This window comes from Hyperoodon ampullatus (assembly GCF_949752795.1).
Source record: "Hyperoodon ampullatus genome assembly, chromosome: 11".
In the NCBI taxonomy this organism is placed as follows: Eukaryota; Metazoa; Chordata; class Mammalia; order Artiodactyla; family Ziphiidae; genus Hyperoodon; species Hyperoodon ampullatus.
In genome coordinates, this window is record NC_136924.1 from 14,617,007 (window position 1) to 14,636,505 (window position 19,499).

The following is a 19,499-nucleotide window of genomic DNA, read 5'->3' on the forward strand; positions in this document are numbered from 1 at the left end:
TTTCCTTTTAAGCTTGGGCTAGCTGTCCAGAAAGAGTGCTTGCAAACACATTATTCTCATTTATCTACTGCCACCTAGTGTAGATATGAAATTGTTTACCAATGAAAAATACAATCTGGTTTTGCCATCTGAAACTGGAATTGCTCAAAAAAACACTAAATCACATGGAAATGGTCAGCATTTCTCATAGAGAAATCCTTGAGCTTCTACGAGCTGGGAAACTTTTGATGTAACAATATTTTGCTGTACTGTACCACAGTTGCTGCCATATACATTAAATGGAGAAGGAAATTCTTACTAAGTAAAACTTTACAGTCTTCTCTGCAAAGAAAATATGCTGAGGCAGTGACACTTACAGTTAAGTTCTTTGCAAGCTAACCTCCATGAATATTAACAGTACTGTCTATCTCTCCATTTTTATTAAAGGAAAGAACACTTCAATAACTACAGGTGCCTTGAAATGGGGTTGGCTGCCTTATGACAGGCTGAGTTCTCCATCACCGAACAAGGGATTCATGCATGGGGGAGGGTTAGTATACATGACCTCACCAATACCATCCCACTCTGAGGTTCTGGTGTATCCATCATACTGAGGAGTCCATGAGCACAAACCCTGCTTCTAACAAATTCTGGAGGGCAAGAAATATGCCCATCTTGTTCACTGTTGCACACTCTAAAGCTAGTACGATGTCCAATATCTGTTAACAGGATGAAATTAAATTTTTATTCTATTGAAGCACTGCATCAAAATAGTTAAAGGTATAGAATGGAACCAGAGTGACTGGGTTGAAATTCTCATGTTGTTAAAATAGTTAAAGGTACAGAATGGAACCAGAGTGACTGGGTTGAAATTCTCATGTTGTTACTTACTAGCTTTAAGATTTAATTCACAGACTAGGAAACAAGACGGCAGAGTAGAAGGATGTGCTCTCACTCCCTCTTGCGAGAACACCAGAATCACAACTAGCTGCTGGACAATCGACAGGAAGACACTGGAACTCACCAAAAAAGATACGCCACATCCAAAGACAAAGGAGAAGCCACAGTGAGACAGTAGGAGGGGTGCAATCACAGTAAAATGAAATCCCATAACTGGTGGGTGGGTGACTCACAGACTGGAGAACACTTATACCACAGAAGTCCACCCACTGGAGTGAAGGTTCTGAGCCCCACGTCAGGCTTCCCAACCTGGGGGTCCAGCAATGGGAGGAGAAATTCCTAGAGAATCAGACTTTGAAGGCTAGTGGGATTTGATTGCAGGACTTCAACAGGACTGGGGAAAACAGAGACTCCACTCTTGGAGGGCACACATAAAGTAGTGTGTGCATCAGGACCCAGGGGAAGGAGCAGTGACCCCAGGGGAGACTGAACCAGACCTACCTGCTAGTGTTGGAGGGTCTCCTGCAGAGGTGGGGGATGGCTGTGGCTCACCGTGGAGACAAGGACACCGGCAGCAGAAGTTCTGGGAAGTACTGCTTGGCATGAGCACTCCCAGAATCTGTCATTAGCACCACCAAAGAGCCCACGTAGGATCCAGTGTTGGGTTGCCTCAGGCCAAACAACCAACAGGGAGGGAACCCAACCCCACCCATCAGCAGTCAAGCAGATTAAAGTTTTACTGAGCTCTGCCCACCATAGCAACAGTCAGCTCTACCCACCGCCACTCCCTCCCATCAGGAAACTTACACAAGCCTCTTAGATAGCCTCATCCACCACAGGGCAGACAGTAGGAGCAAGAAGAACTACAGTCCTACAGCCTGTGGAACAAAAACCACATTCACAGAAAGATAGACAAGATGAAAAGGCAGAGGGCTATGTACCAGATGAAGGAACAAGATAAAACCCCAGATGAACAACTAAATGAAGTGGAGATAGGCAACCTTCCAGAAAAAGAATTCAGAATAATGATAGTGAAGATGATCCAGGACCTCGGAAAAAGAATGGAGGCAAAGATCGAGAAGATGCAAGAAATGTTTAACAAAGACCTAGAATAATTAAAGAACAAACAAACAGAGACGAACAATACAATAAGTGAAATGAAAACTATACTACAAGGAATCAATAGCAGAATAACTGAGGCAGAAGAACAGATGAGTGACCTGGAAGACAGAATGGTGGAATTCACTGCTGCGGAACAGAGTAAACAAAAAAGAATGAAAAGAAATGAAGACAGCCTAAGAGACCTCTGGGACAACATTAAATGCCAACAACATTCGCATTATAGGGGTCCCAGAAGGAGAAGAGAGAGAGAAAGGACCCAAGAAAATATTTGAAGAGATTACAGTCGAAAACTTCCTTAACATGGGTAAGGAAATAGCCACCCAAGTCCAGGAACCACAGAGAGTCCCATACGGGATAAACCCAAGGAGAAACACACTGAGATACATAGTAATCAAATTGGCAAAAATTAAAGACAAAGAAAAACTATTGAAAGCAGCAAGGGAAAAACGACAAATACCATAGAAGGGAACTCCTATAAGGTTAAAGCTGATGTCAGCAGAAACTACAAGCCACAGGGGAGTGGCATGATATACTTAAAGTGATGAAAGGGAAGAACCTACAACCAAGTTTACTCTACCCAGCAAGGACCTCATTCAGATTAGACGGAGAAATCAAAAGCTATACAGAGAAGCAAAAGCTAAGAGAATTCAGCACCACCAATCCAGCTCTACAACAAATGCTAAAGGAACTTCTCTAAGTGGGAAACACAAGAGAACAAAAGGACCTACAAAAACAAACCCAAAACAATTAAGAAAATGGTCATAGGAACATACATATTGATAATTACCTTAAACGTGAATGGATTAAATGCTCCAACCAAAAGACACAGGCTTGCTGAACGGATAGAAAAACAAGACCCATCTATATGCTGTCTACAAGAGACCCACTTCAGACCTAGGGACACATACAGACTGAAAGTGAGGGGATGGAAAAAGATATTCCATGCAAATGGAAATCAAAAGAAAGCTGGAGTAGCAATACTCATATCAGATAAAATAGACTTTAAAGAATGTTACAAGAGACAAGGAAGGACACTACATAATAATCAAGGGATCAATCCAAGAAGAAGATATAACAATTATAAGTATATATGCACTCAACATAGGAGCACCTCAATACATAAGGCAACTGCTAACAGCTATAAAAGAGGAAATCGACAGTAACACAATAATTGTGGGGGACTTTAACATATCACACCAATGGACAGATCATCGAAAATGAAAAAAAATAAGGAAACAGAAGCTTTAAATGACACAATAGACCAGATATATTTAATTGATATTTATAGGACATTCCATCCCAAAACCGCAGGTTACACTTTCTTCTCAAGTGCGCACGGAACATTCTCCAGGATAGATCACATCTTGGGTCACAAATCAAGCCTCAGTAGATTTAAGAAAATTGAAATCATATCAAGCATCTTTTCTGACCACAACGCTATGAGATTAGAAATCAATTACAGGGAAAAAAAACGTAAAAACACATACACATGGAGGCTAAACAATACGTTACTAAATAACCAAGAGATCACTGAAGAAATCAAAGAGGAAATCAGAAAATACCTAGAGACAAATGACAATGAAAACATGATGATCCAAAACCTATGGGATGCAGCAAAAGCAGTTCTAAGAGGGAAGCAGCTTTATAGCTATACAAGCCTACCTCAAGCGGGGCCTCCCTGGTGGCGCAGTGGTTGGGAGTCCGCCTGCCGATGCAGGGGACATGGGTTCATGCCCCGGTCTGGGAGAATCCCACATGCCATGGAGCGGCTGGCCCCGTGAGCTATGGCCGCTGAGCCTGCGCGTCCGGAGCCTGTGCTCCGCAACGGGAGAGGCCACAACAGTGAGAGGCCCATTACAGCAAAAAAAAAAACAAAACAAGAAATTCCTCAAATAAACAATCTAACGTTACACCTAAAGGTACTAGAGAAAGAAGAACAAACAAAACCCAAAGTTAGCAGAAGGAAAGAAATCATAAAGATCAGAGCAGAAATAAATGAAATAGAAATGAAGAAAACAATAGCAAATTTCAATAAAACTAAAAGCTGGTTCTTTGAGGAGATAAACAAAACTGATAAACCATTAGCCAGACTCATCAAGAAAAAGAGGGAGAGGACTCAAATCAATAAAATTAGAAATGAAAAAGGAGAAGTTATAACAGACACTGCAGAAATACAAAGCATCCTAAGAGACTAACAGACTACTACAAGCAACTCTATGCCAATAAAAGGGACAACCTGGAAGAAATGAACAAATTCTTAGAAAGGTATAACTTTCCAAGACTGAACCAGGAAGAAATAGAAAATAGGAACAGAACAATCACAAGTAATGAAATTGAAACTGTGATCAAAAATCTTCCAAGAAACAAAAGTCCAGGACCAGATGGCTTCACAGGTGAATTCTATCAAACATTTAGAGAAGAGCTAACAGCTATCCTTCTCAAACTCTTCCAACAAATTGCAGAGGAAGGAGCATTCCCTAATTCATTCTATGAGGCCACCATAACCCTGATACCAAAACCAGACAAAGATACTACAAAAAAAGAAAATTACAGACCAATATCACTGATGAATATAGATGCAAAAATCCTCAACAAAATACTAGCAAACAGAATCCAACAACACATTAAAAGGATCATACACCATGATCAAGTCGGATTTATCCCAGGGATGCAAGGATTCTTCAATATATGCAAATCAATCAACGTGATACACCATATTAACAAATTGAAGAATAAAAACCATATGATCGTCTCAATAGATGTAGAAAAAGCTTTTGACAAAATTCAACACCCATTTATGATAAAAACTCCTCAGAAAGTGGGCATAGAGGGAACCTACCTCAACACAGTAAAGGCCATATACGACAAACCCACAGCAAACATCATTCTCAATGGTGAAAAACTGAAAGTATTTCCTGTAAGATCAGGAACATGACAAGGATGTCCACTCTCGCCACTATTTTTTTTTTTTTTTTTTGCGGTACGCGGGCCTCTCACTGTTGGGGCCTCTCCTGTTGCGGAGCACAGGCTCCGGATGCGCAGGCTCAGCGGCCATGGCTCACGGGCCCAGCCGCTCCGCGGCATATGGGATCCTCCCGGACTGGGGCACGAATCCGTATCCCCTGCATCGGCAGGCAGACTCTCAACCACTGCGCCACCAGGGAGGCCCCACTCTCACCACTATTATTCAACATAGTTTTCGAAGTCCTAGCCACGGCAATCAGAGAAGAAAAAGAAATAAAAGGAATACAAATTGGAAAAGAAGAAGTAAAACTGTCACTGTTTGCAGATGACATGATACTATACATAGAGAATCCTAAAGATCCCACCAGAAAACTACTAGAGCTAATCAATGACTTTGGTAAAGTTGCAGGATACAAAATTAATGCACAGAAATCTCTTGCATCCTTTACACTAATGATGAAAAATCTGAAAGAGAAATTAAGGAAACACTCCCATTTACCACTGGAACAAAAAGAATAAAATACCTAGGAATAAACCTACCTAGGGAGACAAAAGACCTGTTATGCAGAAAACTATAAGACACTGATGAAAGAAATTAAAGATGATACCCACAGATGGAGAGATATACCATGTTCTTGGATTGGAAGAATCAATATTGTGAAAATGACTTCACTACCCAAAGCAATCTACAGATTGAATGCAATCCCTATCAAATTACCAATGGCATTTTTTAGGGAACTAGAACAAAAAATCTTAAAATTTGTATGGAGACACAAAAGACCCAAAATAGTGAAAGCAGTCTTGAGGGAAAAAAACGGAGCTGGAGGAATCAGACTATGCTACAAAGCTACAGTAATCAAGACAATATGGTACTGGCACAAAAACAGAAACAGAGATCAATGGAACAAGATAGAAAGCCCAGAGATAAACCCACACATCTATGGTCAATGACTCTACGACAAAGGAGGCAAGGATATACAATGGAGAAAAGACAGTCTCTTCAATAAATGGTGCTGGGAAAACTGGATAGCTACATGTAAAAGAATGAAATTGGAACACTCCCTAACACCATACACAAAAATAAACTCAAAATGGATTAGAGACCTAAATGTAAGACCGGACACTATAAAACTCTTAGAGGAAAATATAGGAAGAACACTCTTTAACATAAATCACAGCAAGATCTTTTGTGATCCACCTCCTAGAGTAATGGAAATAAAAACAAAAATAAACAAATGGGACCTAATGAAACTTCAAAGCTTTTGCACAGCAAAGGAAACCATAAACAAGATGAAAAGACAACCCTCAGAATGGGAGAAAATATTTGCAAACGAAGCAACAAAGGATTAATCTCCAAAATATACAAACAGCTCATGCAGCTCGATATTAAAAAAACAACCCAATCCAAAAATGGGCAGAAGACCTAAGTAGTCAGTTCTCCAAAGAAGACATACAGATGGCCAAGAAACACATGAAAAGCTGCTCAATATCACTAATTATTAGAGAAATGCAAATCAAAACTACAATGAGGTTATCACCTCACACCAGTTAGAATGGGCATCATCAGAAAATCTACAAACAACAAAGGCTGGAGAGGGTGTGGAGAAAAGGGAACCCTCTTGCACTGTTGGTGGGAATGTAAACTGATACAGCCACTATGGAGAACAGTATGGAGGTTCCTTAAAAAACTAAAAATAGAATTACCATATGATCCAGCAATCCCACTACTGGGCATACACCGAGAGAAAACCATAATTAAAAAAGACATATGCGGGCTTCCCTCGTGGCGCAGTGGTTGGGAGTCCGCCTGCTGATGCAGGGGACACGGGTTCGTGCCCTGGTCTGGGAGGATCCTACATGCTGCAGAGCAGCTGGGCCCGTGGGCCGTGGCCGCTGAGCCTGCGCATCCTGAGCCTGTGCCCCGTGGCGGGAGAGGCCACAGTGGGGAGAGGCCCACGTACCGCAAAAAACAAAAAAGAAAACAAAACAAAAAAAAGACACATGCACCCCAACATTCATTGCAGCACTATTTACAGTAGCCAGGTCATGGAAGCAACGTAAATGCCCATCGACAGATGAATGGATAAAGAAGATGTGGTACATATATACAATGGAATATTACTCAGCCATAAAAAGGAACGAAATTGGGTCATTTGTTGAGACATGGATGGATCTAGAGACTGTCATACAGAGTGAAGTAAGTCAGAAAGAGAAAAACAAATATCGTATACTAACGCATGTATGTGCAACCTAGAAAAATGGTACAGATGAACCAGTTTGCAGGGCAGAAACTGAGACACAGATGTAGAGAACAAACGCATGGAAACCAAGGGGCGAAAGCTGTGTGTGTGTGGGGGGGGGTGGTGTGATGAATTGGGAGATTGGGATTGACATGTATACACTGATGTGTATAAAACGATGACTAATAAGAACCTGCTGGGCTTCCCTGGTGGCGCAGTGGTGAGAGTCCGCCTGCCGATGCAGGGGACACAGGTTTGTGCCCTGGTCCGGGAAGATCCCACATGCCGCAGAGCAGCTGGGCCCGTGAGCCATGGCCGCTGAGCCTGCGCGTCCGGAGCCTGTGCTCCACAACGGGAGAGGCCACAACAGTGAGAGGCCCACATACTGCAAAAAAAAAAAAAAAAAAAGAAAAGAAAAAAGAAAAAGAAAAAGAAAAAGAACCTGCTGTATAAAAAATAAATAAAATTTAAAAATTAAAAAAGATTTAATTCACATGTGCCTCAAGTTCTCATGGGATAAAAATGGTGCTTACTTTATAGAGTTTTAAGGAAGATTTAATGACAATTTGTGTAAGGCTATTAGAAAAATGTTGCATGTATTAGATATTAGTATTATTACTGCTATTATTATTATGTAATCTCTGAAGAACAGTTTTTGAGGTCCAAAACAGTGTAGACATATAGTACAGCTAGAAGTAAAATACAAAACTGATAGAGGAGTGGTCACTTTTTTAATCATAAATTATAATGTTTCAACCTTAATAGAAGGTTGAGATAAAACCCAATCTCAGACTCCAAGACTCAAGTTGATCACTTGTAGTTTTCAACTGTGAATCGTGGCCGGACTACCATAAAATATCATTATATAAATATTTGGTTAAGTTAAAGGAAGTTTTCCTTCCTGATCAATGTACGGAATTTCCTATGCAATGTGTAGATTAAGGTAATCTCAAGTGGCCATTACAAAATTAGAAGCCATCAAAACAATTATTTTATTTTTATTTATTATTTATTTTATTATTTTTTTTATTATTATTATTTTTTTGCGGTACACGGGCCTCTCACTGCTGTGGCCTCTCCTGTTGCGGAGCACAGGCTCCGGACGCGCAGGCTCAGCGGCCATGGCTCACGAGCCCAGCCGCTCCGCGGCATGTGGGATCCTCCCGGACCGGGGCACAAACCGGGCACAAACCACGTCCCCTGCATCGGCAGGCGGACTCTCAACCACTGCGCCACCAGTGAAGCCCCTTATCGTGTATTTTTGTTTGTTTTGGGGTTTTTTTGGTTTATTTTTTGCGGTACGCGGGCCTCTCACTGCTGTGGCCTCTCTCGTCGCGGAGCATAGGCTCCAGACGCGCAGGCCCAGCGGCCATGGCCCACGGGCCCAGCCGCTCTGCGGCACGTGGGATCCTCCCGGACTGGGGCACAAACCCACGTCCCCCGCATCGGCAGGCGGACTCCCAACCACTGCTCCACCAGGGAAGCCCAAAACAATTATTTTATTAACAAATTCTTTTTAACAAACGAACCATTACCCCTTCCTACAATATTCAGCAACTCTCCTAGAATAGTTATTTTGATGCCTTTCTGTCACCAAGATCTACCACCATCCCTTAGAATGGCTCTATGTCTTCCCATTAAAATATGCAAAAGGGTAGGGAACTGCTTGGGAGAAAAGTGTCAGGCACACACATTAAGTTAGTTCCTCCTTCAAGAAGGAAGGTTTGGTTTTGTCTGGGCGGCTGGACTATGCAGTCCAGCTCGTGACAGTCTGAAGAAGACAAAGTCAGCACAAATTAGTGATGTGCCATTGCGCAATGCAGGCAGGGTTAAGATACCTTGTTTTAAAAGTGGGCTTCTTTCCCACCAAAAGAAGAAAGAAGTTGGTCTTATGTTTTAATTAAGACAGAGTGCCCAGGCCAGGAGCGTTACAAAGGCTCCGCAGTTAGATGAGCAGAAAGGACAGGGGAGGGGTGTGACACAGCAAGGGAAAGGAATTCATGCTTCCTGCCTTCTTTCATGTGGCCTTCATCTCTCATTTATTCTAAAAGCAATCTGGCTATCACCCTCTCTATCTGTGTAGGAATTAGTAATTTATATCTGTAGTCAGCTGGTAGCCAAGGTCTAAGACTCCACAGGATTCCCCACCTTCAAACAAGTGACAACTTTAAGGCTGGCAAATGGATGGCTTTTGCAAAAGGCCAAATAATTTCACCCAGAAGACTAAGATTATATGTGATTCAAATGAGCCTCACAGAAAACACAATAAAATACAAATCATAGGAAAGCTATGTTACTTCAAACTCAGAAATGAAACACTCGTGGTTACTGTAAAAAGAAAAAGCTGGGGAAATTAGATCATTTAGATGCCATTTATTTCACATCTTCTAATAATACATTTTTATTCCTTTAATCAGGAATTCTGACCTCAAAAAAAAAAAAGTTTACTAGTTTCCAAATATTTCCAAAGTAACATATGTAAGCTGACCTTGCCTAAAGCTTTGAAAAAAAAATCTAATCCATCAAATTTAGTATTTCAAAATAAAATTTGCTAATCTTAAATGAGCACAGTACAAGTTCTGATTCATACTATTCTATTCTAAATGATATTTAAAAATTTATAGTCTTTTGACTCTATGAGGGATTCACAGACATTACTTTAAAGTCTTTAAAAAATAATTTGATATTTAATAACTATTTATTCATAATATTAAAGATGTTCTCTGTCCAGAAAACTTTACACCCTTGCTTTATTATAAGAGATTTTAAGGGGAAAAAAAATGAACAGTTGGCTGTTCATTTGTAGAATCCTATATCATAAAATCTCTGGCATTTCAGGTCACAAAATCTGAATTTTGACAAATATTAAGTCATACTGTATACTTAATTTAAGCAGATAATAAATGTAAAGTGCCCAGGTAGTAACTGATATTTAATAAATGTTCAATACTCTCTATTATGTACTGGCATCTAGTAAGAACCAAGCCTTTTGGTAAATATGAAAAATAAAAATAGTAAGTAGGGTTGTAGAGAATATCTATGTGCACAACCTGTATACTCTCTCAGGACGTTTCTCTCATCACTGTCCTGTACAGAAGCCATATTTCGAGTGGTAAATCATGGTTACTTGTTTACGCTTAGGGAGACACAGCATTGGTTCCCCCAATCATCTTCTGTAACTAAGAAAAGGGAAAGAAATGGATAACGACTCTTTATGAATTGGTCTCTGATCCCCTAGGATTAGAAACCGACATTCACTTTCTCAGAAGTGCCATTTTCTAAAATGTTTGTGGTAGATAAATGATAGATACTACAGTTGCTACTATAAGTTTATTTCAGTCCCCATTCAGTGAGTACCTATGAGTGCGTACAGATAATTTAAACTGTACACAGAGGCTGACTTTCTTAAGGCAACAAACAATTCAGTCACAGCGTTCAAGATTCTGTATAGTGTAACTGAGGTGTAACTCCAAGATGAAAAGCCAGTTTTTAATAGATTTTTTAAGGGTATATGTGAAAAATATGGGTCGAGGGTGGCTCTGCATGGCCTGGGTCATCTTAACCTAACCATAGAAAGCAACCCAGCTGGTTTTACTGCTTTCTGGCTGCACTGTCAGAGAAGAGCTACTCAGAGAACTTGTTGACACTTTAAAGAAAGTCTAGCACTCTTAAGTGAGCTGGGGCTGAGAGTAAATCACAGAGAAAATGGCTTGAGTCCCCGGCGCTGAGGCAGTGTGATGCCATGGACGTATAACTGAATTAGGAGTAAGGAGACCTGGGCTCAGCCTGCAGCTATCACCTACCACACTGGAAAGGTAGGTGGCTAAGCGGATGAGAGGGCAGCAGCAATGGTGCTGATCAGGCCCAGCTAAGCTACAGAAATACTAGAACAAAAAACACCAAGAGGGGCTTCCCTGGTGGCGCAGTGGTTGAGAGTCCGCCTGCCGATGCGGGGGACACGGGTTCGTGCCCCGGTCCGGGAGGATCCCACGTGCCGCGGAGCGGCTGGGCCCGTGAGCCATGGCCGCTGAGCCTGCGTGTCCGGAGCCTGTGCTCCGCAACGGGAGAGGCCGCAACAGTGAGAGGCCCGCGTACCACAAAAAAACAAAAACAAAACAAAAAAAATGACTTACAGGAAGCCTTGAGAGTGTTACCAAATTTAAAAAATAAAGAGGTGGTTCTAATTTAAAAAAAAAAAAAAAAACACCAAGAGTCAATAAAACCAGCTTAGGTAAAACAAGAAAAGAAAACTCAAGTTAAAACATATTTCACATATATTTGATGTGAATGCATGGGATCACAGGGGATCAACAAATGCATCCATAATTGCAGAAACTGGAACAAAAATGTGGTGAACCACAAATTACATTACATTCTTTCTTTCAAAGAAATGAAAGAGGGGGAAATGATAATACAGTAAGTGGCATGAAGATGTAGTAAAGCACAATGGTAAACACTTTATTTAGAAGGTCTAGAAAGATGGTCGGAAGTTGGAGAGGACAAAAATTATAGCAAAGAACTGAAAATAAACACTACCATTGAAAAACAAGGAAAGAAATCCCCAAAATGTGGCTAGATTAAACAAAATCTAAAAAACAGTCTAAAAGAATTAAAAGTTTTAAAAACTTAAATTTATGAGTGCGTGCACATGCACACACACATACACAAAACCTGAGACTAAAAGAAATACGTGAGGTAAGAGAAAAGGCTAAGACCAAGGAAACCAAAATTAAAGAACTGACATGGGGTAAGGGACCCAGAGACCACAGAAGGGGGTCTGGAACCACAGCATGAATAACAAGCAGGAGGTGGCTGTGAACTGCCAGTCAGGAATAATATCTTAAGAATTTTAAAACATCTACTTGAAAAGCAAAGAAAGACTCTGCCAGTGATTGGAAAAAAAATTCAGATGAACAGATAATAGTGATTCCTGATATCTGCTCTTTCTGAGAGAAAAAAGAACTTAAGAAGAATCATGCAATGGGAATTCCCCGGCAGTGGTTAGGATTCGGTGCTTTCACTGCTGTGGACCCGGGTTCAATCCCTGGTTGGGGAATGAAGATCCCACAAGCCAGCAAAAGGAAAAAAAAAAAGAATCATGCAAAATGGAAAGAAATAGACTAATACCAGCAAAGTACCCCGCAAAGACAGAACTTTTTTCTTTGAAGACAGTAGAAGAACATTTCAATCTATAGGACCTAAGGGAACTTGCCAACAAAAAAGTACAGCTAAACAGATAATTATATACTTGAAAATATATGTTGGCAAACAGTAAACTGGTCTCAACTATTAGGTTTAATGCTTAAGTCTCTTCTTTTTACTGTTCATAAGACCTTTTATTTTATTTTTTTGTTGTAAAAGGGCTTCAAGATACTGATTTCAATAACTGCTCTAAAAATTCTTGCCCTTCAGCCCTGTTCTCATGACAGCCATCACATGAGCTCCCTAAACATGTCTAGAATACGAAGCCAGCTCAGACTTTACAGTCATCAGAGGTCTTAGATTTGATTGCTCATTTCCATTATTATTAACACAATTTTTAAGTTTTATTTCTAAATCTTCAAGAAGCAAATATGAGAGGCTTTAGTACTATTACACACTGCCTTATTTATAGTTTTATTTTATTAGTGAAAATAATTGTTTCTTGAAGTGCTGCTGTTTTAAAGCAGGACTAGGTTTCATCTAATTAAGTATAATTTCAAGCATCTAGTTGACCAATAGCCCCAAAGTGTACACTTAACAAATGGTAGGACAAATATGCACAAAGTACTCACTTCAACAGTTTCAATTTTTCCCTCCCGGGGATGTGGTGTCCTTGGGTAGATATCGAGAAGATGTGGTGGTGAATCAAAGTGTAATCTTTTGAGGTTTCTTTTAATAACATCTTTACAATTCAGTTCATCAAAGTTAGTCCTCCATAATAAGACCTATAAAAATTAATCAGGTTGGCAGTTATTGACTTGCATGTACAAGCAGTAGAAGTAAAATTTTTTTTAAATGAATATATAGAATGGTCTCTCAAAATAGGAAGGCTAAATATATATTCTGACAATGTTACATCTCAACACTTTTTTTTTTTAAAGGGTGATAAGGAGAGATTTAGCATTTCAAATTGCCTTTATGTCCAGTTTAAAATTCATATTAAGAAAATAACTTATTACCTTAAAATCCTCTTTTATTTTTCCCAAAGCCCAAAATCATGTTTTTGGCTTTACTGTCCACCTTATTCAATAAATCTGGCTCTGAATGACTTTTGGTCATTTCAAATAAATGCAGATTTGCTATACAAACAATTTAATTTTACCATCCTCAAGGAGCTTAATCAACATTTGAAAAACAAGGCATACAGACAATAGATTAGGCAATAATTCAAGTGAAAGGGCCACACCAATATTAGGTATTCAGTAAGTGTCAGTTTTATGTATTATAATTAAGTGTAAAGATGAGCAAAAGAAAATAACTGCTATTTGAGTTCCAAAAACTATCAGAACTGGCAGTATTTCAGCTATGAGATAGCAGACTTCCTGGCACTAAATTAAAATATAAACTCATTGATAATCATCTTAACATATACAAACTAGCTGGTCGTAAAAATCTTAGCTGAGGTCTCAGATTCCATTCCCCTAACCAAATCAAAGAGGGAGCCGAGAGATTTACAAACCTGTGCATCGGCACCTCCTGATGTAAACAGCTCTCCACCTTTTGAAAATGTAACAGTGAAGACAGGCCCCTAAGAAATAAAGGGAGATAAAAGAAAAACTTACTTGGTAATGTGTTCTCATGGCCAAGAGGGCCGTGAGTATTAATTTTTCATCCTAACTTGTGCAGACTATTTTTTTTTTTTTTTGGCGGTACGCGGGCCTCTCACTGCTGTGGCCCCTCCCGCTGCGGAGCACAGGCTCCGGACGCGCAGGCCCAGCGGCCATGGCTCACGGGCCCAGCCGCTCCGCGGCACGTGGGATCCTCCCAGACCAGGGCACGAACCCGCATATCCTGCATCGGCAGGCGGACTCTCAACCACTGCGCCACCAGGGAAGCCCAGTATCCAGCTGTTAGCAACTTATGCAGGCAAAGAGAATCAAAGAATCAACCCAATTATATTAAAACATCTATAAATGACACTAAGTGAAAAAAGAGATACTAATAAAAATGAGAAAATACACTTTTCTCCCCTTTAAAGAAAAGCTTGGGCATAGGTAAGTTAGTAAGAATTTCTGTTAAGATTTTCTGGCTTTGGATTCTTTATTCAACAAATCACTAGCAGAAACTGAATGATAATTCTGTAGGTGATGGGAATGAGGCTGTACGAACAAAGCTCATTTCCTGACCACAGCAGGCTTTGCCGAGTTCTCCCTTCATGTGGGCAACATTGAGCCACTCAAAGTTTTAAGAGCAGGACATGGATAGAAGAGCTGTGATTGATGAAAATTGATATCACGATTGTGAGAATGATGAGTTGGAGTCAGAACAAATGGTTGCAGGGCAGTTAGGAAGTTACTGCAATTATCTGGGTGAGAGGTAACAGGAACATGAAATGGAGCAATGGCTGTGGAGCTGGACAAGACTATACCCGGCACAGTCACAACATGACCTCTAGGTCAATTTTCAGTCAAGATGAGAGTAAATATTCCTTACTTCAAAAATATTCGTATACTGTTTGTTTTTAATATGTCCTTAATCTATAAAAGAAAATCTTGGGGGGAAAACATCTTATATTTTTCAAGTAGACCATCCCACAGACTCAGGTTATTATAGCTTCATAAACACCTTCACCTCCAGACTGAAAAATTCCATCTTCGTGTGTAGTGCTTTTCTCCTAAATTATTTTATTTCTCCTTTTTCTATTACTCTGTCCTTCTTCCATGGATATTTTAATCCTTGGCCACTTTTATTTGTTGTTCATCCAGCCTAAATCCATGGGTACACATACATCTGAGCTGGTTAGTGTCTATTTCTGCTTCACTCTAACACAGCTGCAGAACAAATGATAAAGCAAGCAGGAAGTCCGGCAGGACACATGAAGGCAGAAAAAAAAACTCCCTTAGACCACAAAACCCATTCTATTTCTGGATATAAATAACTTATACTTGGTTAAAAGGAAGTACCTAGTACATCTTATTTAAAAAAAAAAGAGGATGCATTCTAAAAAATTTAGAGAAGTTTGAATATTTACCCAGAAAGGAAAGATAGTTTCTACACTTAAAAAGTTTTTCTTTGGTACATTATATACTAGTGCATATGTGTGTTTGTGTGTGTGTGTGTGTGATTGAATAGGCTCAATAAATAGCACCCCACTTCCCCACTGGGTTCCTAAAACAATTGAAAAATAAGACAAAAGAAATATTATCTTTCTTACTGATGAAGGCTCATAAAGAGAAAATGTGGCTTTATCTGTGGGCAACTGGGCTTTCTAGAACTGAATCCCAGAATGAGTCAGATTTGAGTACCCAGTCACAGGCAAGGCTGGACAAGGGCAGGCCTCCCCACAAGAAATATCAGAGGAAAACCATATGGACAGGCACAGGCTCCCAAGAGTAGAGGGCATTGGGCTCGACTTGTCAAATTTCTCCTTCTAAACTCGCCAATCAGATTAGTGAAAGGAGAGAGTGAGGGGGTGTGGAGGCTAAGAGGGTCAAAGCTAGTGGGACAGCCTCCACATGAGGGGAAAGATCAGAAGTAAGAAAAACAGGTACCCATCACCATTTAACCAGTCAAACCTATACTACATACTGAGGAAGACAGCAGTAGAGGATTAAGTTAATGTCCACTGAAAGATACACATTGATTTTGACACGACTTACAATAAATAATATTTATTTAAAGATAAAAAATATTTATTTAAAAATAAAAAATATAGCCTTGGAAGCAAAAAAACAAAAAAACCCATTGTGATAGCAGCAATGTGTGCTACACTTGGAAAAATAATAAAGCCATATAATAAAATGGATCAAAACTTTTAAAGAGATATTATTTAAGAAGCAAAAATCTTAGTGTTCATACCGTATGTCCTTGAAGTGTATATATGAGCCTTCCTTCTAAGAGGTCCAGGATCTTAAGCATACCATCTGAAGAAGCAGTGATGAGATAGTTACCCGAAGGATGGAATGACACACAATTAACTCCACCGCTGTGAACTGATTTGCAGAAAATTAAAGCAAAAAGTTCAGAGAATAATTCTTAATTCTAGAGATGCCCCTTTACCCTATTAGCAATACTAGGCTGAAAGCAAGAATCAATTAGGGGCAATGTCTCCACAGCAACCAAAATTCCACATAGCTCATGAGACAGAATAGCTTTACAAATGAGAGTGTGTCATGGAAGAATGATCTTAATAAACAAACACATAACTATAAAATCTTCAGATATATTACCAATATAAGCAACCATTGATTACCACCAGCTCACATAAGGTATACATCTTAGCCTTAAACTAAATTTAATAACCAGATAGCTGCTTGGGACAAGGGGTGAAGAGTATGGAGATATATTTGGAAAGGGCAGTCTTGCCAGCTTGAGAATTCATTTCTGGACAACCTCCTTCCAATAGGAGGCAGTATAACACAGCGATCAAAAGTTTGTTCATCACTGTATTTTATAAAAATGTACTTTATAAACAGAAAGTCCCATGTCAGTTCTATCCCTATTTTAGCAAGTAACTTAGCCCCTTTAAGCCTCCGTTTCCTTATCTTTAAAGTGGATGTAATACTAATACCTGTTAGGGCTGTTGTGAGGATTTAGCACAGTGTCTCCTACATTATAGTTATTAAGAAAGGGAAATGTGGATTTACTATAAATCTAATATACACTAAGAAATCAATTCATTTCTCTTTTAACTTCAATATATGGGCACAGTAGGATGTTGTTTTCTACCAGTTATAACACCTATCTGTGCTCAGGTATCTCCTTCTGAGTCAATTTCTATCCTGGATTCTTTTTTTTTTTGCGGTACGCAGGCCTCTCACTGTTGTGGCCTCTCCTGTTGCAGAGCACAGGCTCAGGACGCGCATGCTCAGTGGCTATGGCTTACGGGCCCAGCCGCTCCGTGGCATGTGGGATCTTCCTGGACCGGGGCACGAACCTGTGTCCCCTGCATCGGCAGGCGGACTCTCAAGCACTGTGCCACCAGGGAAGCCTTATCCTGGATTCTTATACAAAGCAGATAACCAAAGTTTGAAAATCCTACAGTAACCTTTTTTTTTTTTTTTTACAGCCCTGGCATCATTTTTAGGGTCCCTCCACCCCCTTCTGCACGCTGGCCTCTACTCCAGCTCCTTGAACCATGCTGCTGAGAGGGGCTAACTCTTCTCTAGTCAGTTCACAGTCAGCCCATCTTTCTCATTAAGAGGGCCAAGCCACACTGAGAAGGATAGTCTGTCAGCGTAAGAACTTCCTAGAGGAGCCCATTTTACAACTGAATTTTGTTATGGAAATCGTTACCTTGATAATGCTGGAGTAACTTGTTCACTCTTATATCCCAGATTTTCACGGTATGATCAGAACCTGCTGAAGCTATGCATGTACCATTAGGGTTAAAATCCACAAAATTTGCAAACCTAGGAGGAAAGAATAAGATGGCCTAATATATATATATATATATTTTTTTTGCGGTACACGGGCCTCTCACTGTTGTGGCCTCTCCCATCGTGGAGCACAGGCTCTGGACGCGCAGGCTCAGTGGCCATGGCTCACGGGCCTAGCCGCTCCGCGGCATGTGGGACCTTCCCAGACTGGGGCACGAACCCGTGTCCCCTGCATCAGTAGGTGGACTCTCAACCACTGCGCCACCAGGGAAGCCCTGGTCTAATATTTTTATTTTTCTTTACTCTCATTTCTTTTTTTGAATTGTAATAATTAAATGTCTCCGTAGCAAACTAACCCATATAAATGCAAAAGGAGAATGGACTTACCCTACAAAATCTGAGATGTTATTAACACATTGCTTATTTGTGGTATCCCAGATTTTAACAGTTTTATCCTCACTACATGATACAATTAGTCTTCCATCAGGTGAAAACCTGGAAAGCATAAGAAAGATAATTTTTGTGGAAGGCTCCTGACAAACACCCCCACCCCCACCATGACATACACAACATACATGTACATACTAAATACCCTAGGCCAGTGTTAGCACACCATGCAGCAAACTCCTATTCTGCTACCAACATCTTTTCCAACTAAAAATAAGAACAACGAATGACACTGATAGACCATTAAAAAGATGAAAATATACTATATAGACTAACCGAGAGTCTTTTAACCTTTTATTCTTTTATACTTAAATAACTTAGTTTCAAGGTAGTTTCTGTCTGAGGTCTGCACTGCTTCCAAGCCAAGTAGCTTGTTCTTTGTTTTTTGGGTTTTTTTGTGGTACGCAGGCCTCTCACTGTTGTGGCCTCTCCCTTTGTGGAGCACAGGCTCCGGATGCGCAGGCTCAGCAGCCATGGCTCATGGGCCCAGCTGCTCTGCGGCACGTGGGATCCTCCCAGACCGGGGCACGAACCCATGTCCCCTGCATCGGCAGGTGGACTCTCAACCACTGCGCCACCAGGGAAGCCCCAAGTATCTTGTTTTTTAAAAGTATTCTCTATTTCTTTCTACTGTCATTTTCTGGTGTTATCCATATGACCCAAGAGAGCATCTATTACTCATCCTACCAACTCTACAGTGAGGCTTTTTGCAATAAAAGAACTGGTGTGTTGAGAATTAAAATTGAATGCTATCATCAACAAAAGAACCAACTCCCCAAGCCTGTAACTCCCTGGATTTGGGGAGGCCAGAGAGCTCCAACAGACTGAAAATAGGACAACTCATTTTTACAAAACTGAAGTTCCTTCACGGACACACCTATTATCCATATGCCCCATTAAAAAACAAATGAGAAAATTCTCAGACATCTTGTCTACTGCTTTTATACTCTCTCTCCCTTTAAAATCCTTTCCAAGGTTCTTTTTCTCTCTTAAATGCCTTTTAAGAATGGAGATAGAAGAGCAGAAGGCTGAAAAGAAAATGAAAAGTTTTAGACTATTAAGAAACTATGGAGCAGAAGCAAGAAGAACTACAGTCCTGCAGCCTGTGGAACAAAAACCACATTCACAGAAAGATAGACAAGATGAAAAGGCAGAGGGCTATGTACCAGATGAAGGAACAAGATAAAACCCCAGAAAAACAACTAAATGAAGCAGAGATAGGCAACCTTCCAGAAAAAGAATTCAGAATAACGATAGTGAAGATGATCCAGGACCTCGGAAAAAGAATGGAGGCACAGATCGAGAAGATGCAAGAAATGTTTAACAA

General features: G+C 40.2%; 1 protein-coding gene across 1 annotated transcript in view; it reads right to left on the reverse strand.

Annotated features, from left to right (window-relative positions):
• The window catches only part of POC1B (POC1 centriolar protein B), a gene marked incomplete at both ends in the record, with an annotated part of 114,932 nt that overhangs the window by 40,550 nt on the left and 54,883 nt on the right, over positions 1-19,499 (reverse strand). Inside the window, 5 exons of the mRNA XM_079714308.1 lie at positions 12,980-13,132; positions 13,867-13,935; positions 16,206-16,339; positions 17,643-17,758; positions 18,113-18,220. Of these exons, the coding sequence (XP_079570434.1) occupies positions 12,980-13,132; positions 13,867-13,935; positions 16,206-16,339; positions 17,643-17,758; positions 18,113-18,220 (580 nt within the window). The remainder of the gene's footprint in view (positions 1-12,979; positions 13,133-13,866; positions 13,936-16,205; positions 16,340-17,642; positions 17,759-18,112; positions 18,221-19,499) is intronic.